Source organism: Sprattus sprattus (genome assembly GCF_963457725.1).
Source record: "Sprattus sprattus genome assembly, chromosome: 2".
NCBI lineage: Eukaryota > Metazoa > Chordata > Actinopteri > Clupeiformes > Clupeidae > Sprattus > Sprattus sprattus.
This window is the reverse complement of record NC_137921.1, coordinates 52,807,923-52,810,550: the sequence shown is the minus strand read 5'-3', so window position 1 is coordinate 52,810,550 and position 2,628 is coordinate 52,807,923. Positions and strand designations below refer to the sequence as shown.

The window sequence follows — 2,628 nt, the reverse complement described above, 5'->3', positions numbered from 1 at the left end:
GAAACAGGACAAAAAATAACAGTTCATTAAATGCCGTCAAATGAAAGGTGTCATGTTAAACCAGAGAGTCACAATGCGAAAACTGAAGCAAACAGCACAGCACAATAACTTATCATTTCAGTGAACTTCACAAAGCCTAAGCCTTTAAGGGCCACGCTGCACTGTGAGGAGGACTATTCCACCCGATCCCAAAGACTATTGCTAGCTGTGGGAATGACAAACTGTCCCAGAATCTGGGATTAAACAGCTGGTAAATAAAGTGAGCTGGAAATACGAATGAGATGACCATAGCTCAAAACCGCTTGGCTAGATAAACATGTGATAACAAAAGAGCTTCTTTCGCGGTCACTGAAAACTGACAAGGAGGAGACTGTCCTTGTCCTTGTCCTTGGTCTCTTTCTCCTTCTTTCTCCATCCTGACCTCTCCTATACCTTTTCTCCCTTCCTCTATCGGTCTGTCTCTGAGTAGACTGTGCCAGAAGTTCATTGAAGTCACCAACAGCAGCACCCTTATCTGGTACAAAAAATAACCAAGGCTGCTTACATTTAACTGATCTACGCCTAACAAGAAAAATAAAGAAAGAAAGAAACTCATTCCCTTGAGTATACACCAAGGGTGTGTGTGGGTGTGTGTGTGTGTGTGTGTGTGTGTGTGTGTGTGTGTGGTGGGGACTGGGAGGGGGGGGAACTATGTGAAGAGCTGCTCTGCAAGGTCTCGTCTATTAAAATGGCATAACAAAGAAATCTACATCTATTTAAAAAAAAAAGGGTGCAAAATAGTGTCAAAGTAATAAACGTTCTGAACGAGAAGAAACCCTCCACTGGGTAAGAACATGGTACCTTTCACACATAGACACACACACATACACACACACACTTGCGCACACACACACACACACAGACACACACACTCACTCTTGCCGAGAAAGTCAAACTCTTGCTGAACCACCCTGTAGTGCTGCGCTTTCATTTTCTCTTTTGAGCAAAAGCACAGTGAGCCAGACAGAGACCCCTGCCTCCGCTCATCAAAAGAGGCTTGCAGACTTCAGCACTATTCAATAGAGGCTCACCTCCACGTGATGACACCTGCATATAACACACACATTAGAAGTGTGTGAGACCTGCAAGACACACGTGTACAGGCTATTGTGTGTGCTTGCTTACAGGCACACACACACACACACACACACACACACACACACACACACACACACACACACACACACACACACACACACACGTGTGTGTGCACATATATGACCTTGTGAGTGTATGTGTGGGCACGTGCGTGTGACCTGGTGGAAGGGATCCACTCATGGGTGCACCTGTTTCTCTGTCTTTTCACACTGAATTTATGAATACAACACACACACACACACACACACACACACACACACACACACACACACACACACACACACACACACACACACCATTTTATTTCACAACAAGGTCTGCTTTTCACTGTCTCCTATCCTGATAGAGAGACTGTTATTGATATGTAAAAAAATGGGGATTTTAGAGCACTTTCAACTCCCTTCTTCAAAATCAAGTTCATCTGATTCACAGGAAAATGAAAATGAAATTTGCTTATCAGACTCACAAATGGGTGCAAATGTGTGGCCACACACACACACACACACACACACACACTTACCATATATAAATATAAAAAAATGAGATTTCTTGCTAAGTTTCCTTTTGTTTCCTGTGAAGAGAGGCCCAAGAACAGACACGCCCCCGGGTAACGGAAAGAGAGAGAAATCCCCATTTGGGCTCAGGGCAGTTGGAGTCACGCACTCTCTTCATGGATAGGTGAATAGAGGGAGGCTCAGTTGCTTTTTCACCCAAATACCTTTCTTTGTCATTTGATATTTGTTCTAAAGTGCCATTCAAATGCAGGTGAATAATGACGAATGAAGAGAAAGAAAGAAAAGAAGGAACAAAATGAAAAAAAAAAAAAAACTCCCAACATTTAAGGGGAGTGGAGACAAGGGATTGTGGGCACTGTAGTGTTGTCATGTTAAGAGGGAGGAAGTGGCTGAGTTATTGGCACACAGTTTGGGGGAAGAGGCACTCAGGAGGGGAAGGAGAGGGATTAGGATTAAGGGGTTGTGGTCAATATCCAAGTCAACTCGTTTGGGTTCCTTTCCCCTCCCTCTCTCTGTGTGAGCACACTCTCTCTCTCTCTCTTTCTCTTTCTCTCTTCATCCCACTTGATTTCTTCCTCTTGTGTTTGTTATTCCCTGGACTGGTAAAAGAGAATATATCCAGACTCTGAATTTTTGGAAATGTCAGAGGTCAAGCCATAGAATTCCTCAATGGCCTGTGCATCGATTTTCTACAAGATTGAAAGAAAAAAAGAAAGAGGGAGAGGGGTAAAGATACAAACACAGAGAAAGAGAGAGAGAGAGAGAGAGAGAGATCAAAGTTAAGCAGTTAAGCATGAGATGCATCGAGATGACTCATCCAAACTCCGTCAGACACAAACACATTTGATGTGGGGTACGTACCTCCACTATGTCGTCATCAAACAGCAGCCAGAAGCCGTGACTCTTCACTATGGTGATGTAGTGCCCCCTGTTCGGTCCACTGAAAGACACACACACACACACACACACACACGTT

At 43.9% G+C, this 2,628-nt stretch overlaps 1 protein-coding gene across 2 annotated transcripts in view; it reads right to left on the bottom strand.

The window, feature by feature from the left end:
• Positions 1-2,239: 2,239 nt before the first annotated feature.
• The window catches only part of usp46 (ubiquitin specific peptidase 46), a gene marked incomplete at both ends in the record, with an annotated part of 9,765 nt that continues 9,376 nt past the window's right edge, over positions 2,240-2,628 (bottom strand). For both annotated transcript variants that reach the window (XM_080857694.1, XM_080857695.1), the window contains 2 exons: positions 2,240-2,341; positions 2,514-2,592. In XM_080857694.1, the coding sequence (XP_080713820.1) occupies positions 2,240-2,341; positions 2,514-2,592 (181 nt within the window). The remainder of the gene's footprint in view (positions 2,342-2,513; positions 2,593-2,628) is intronic.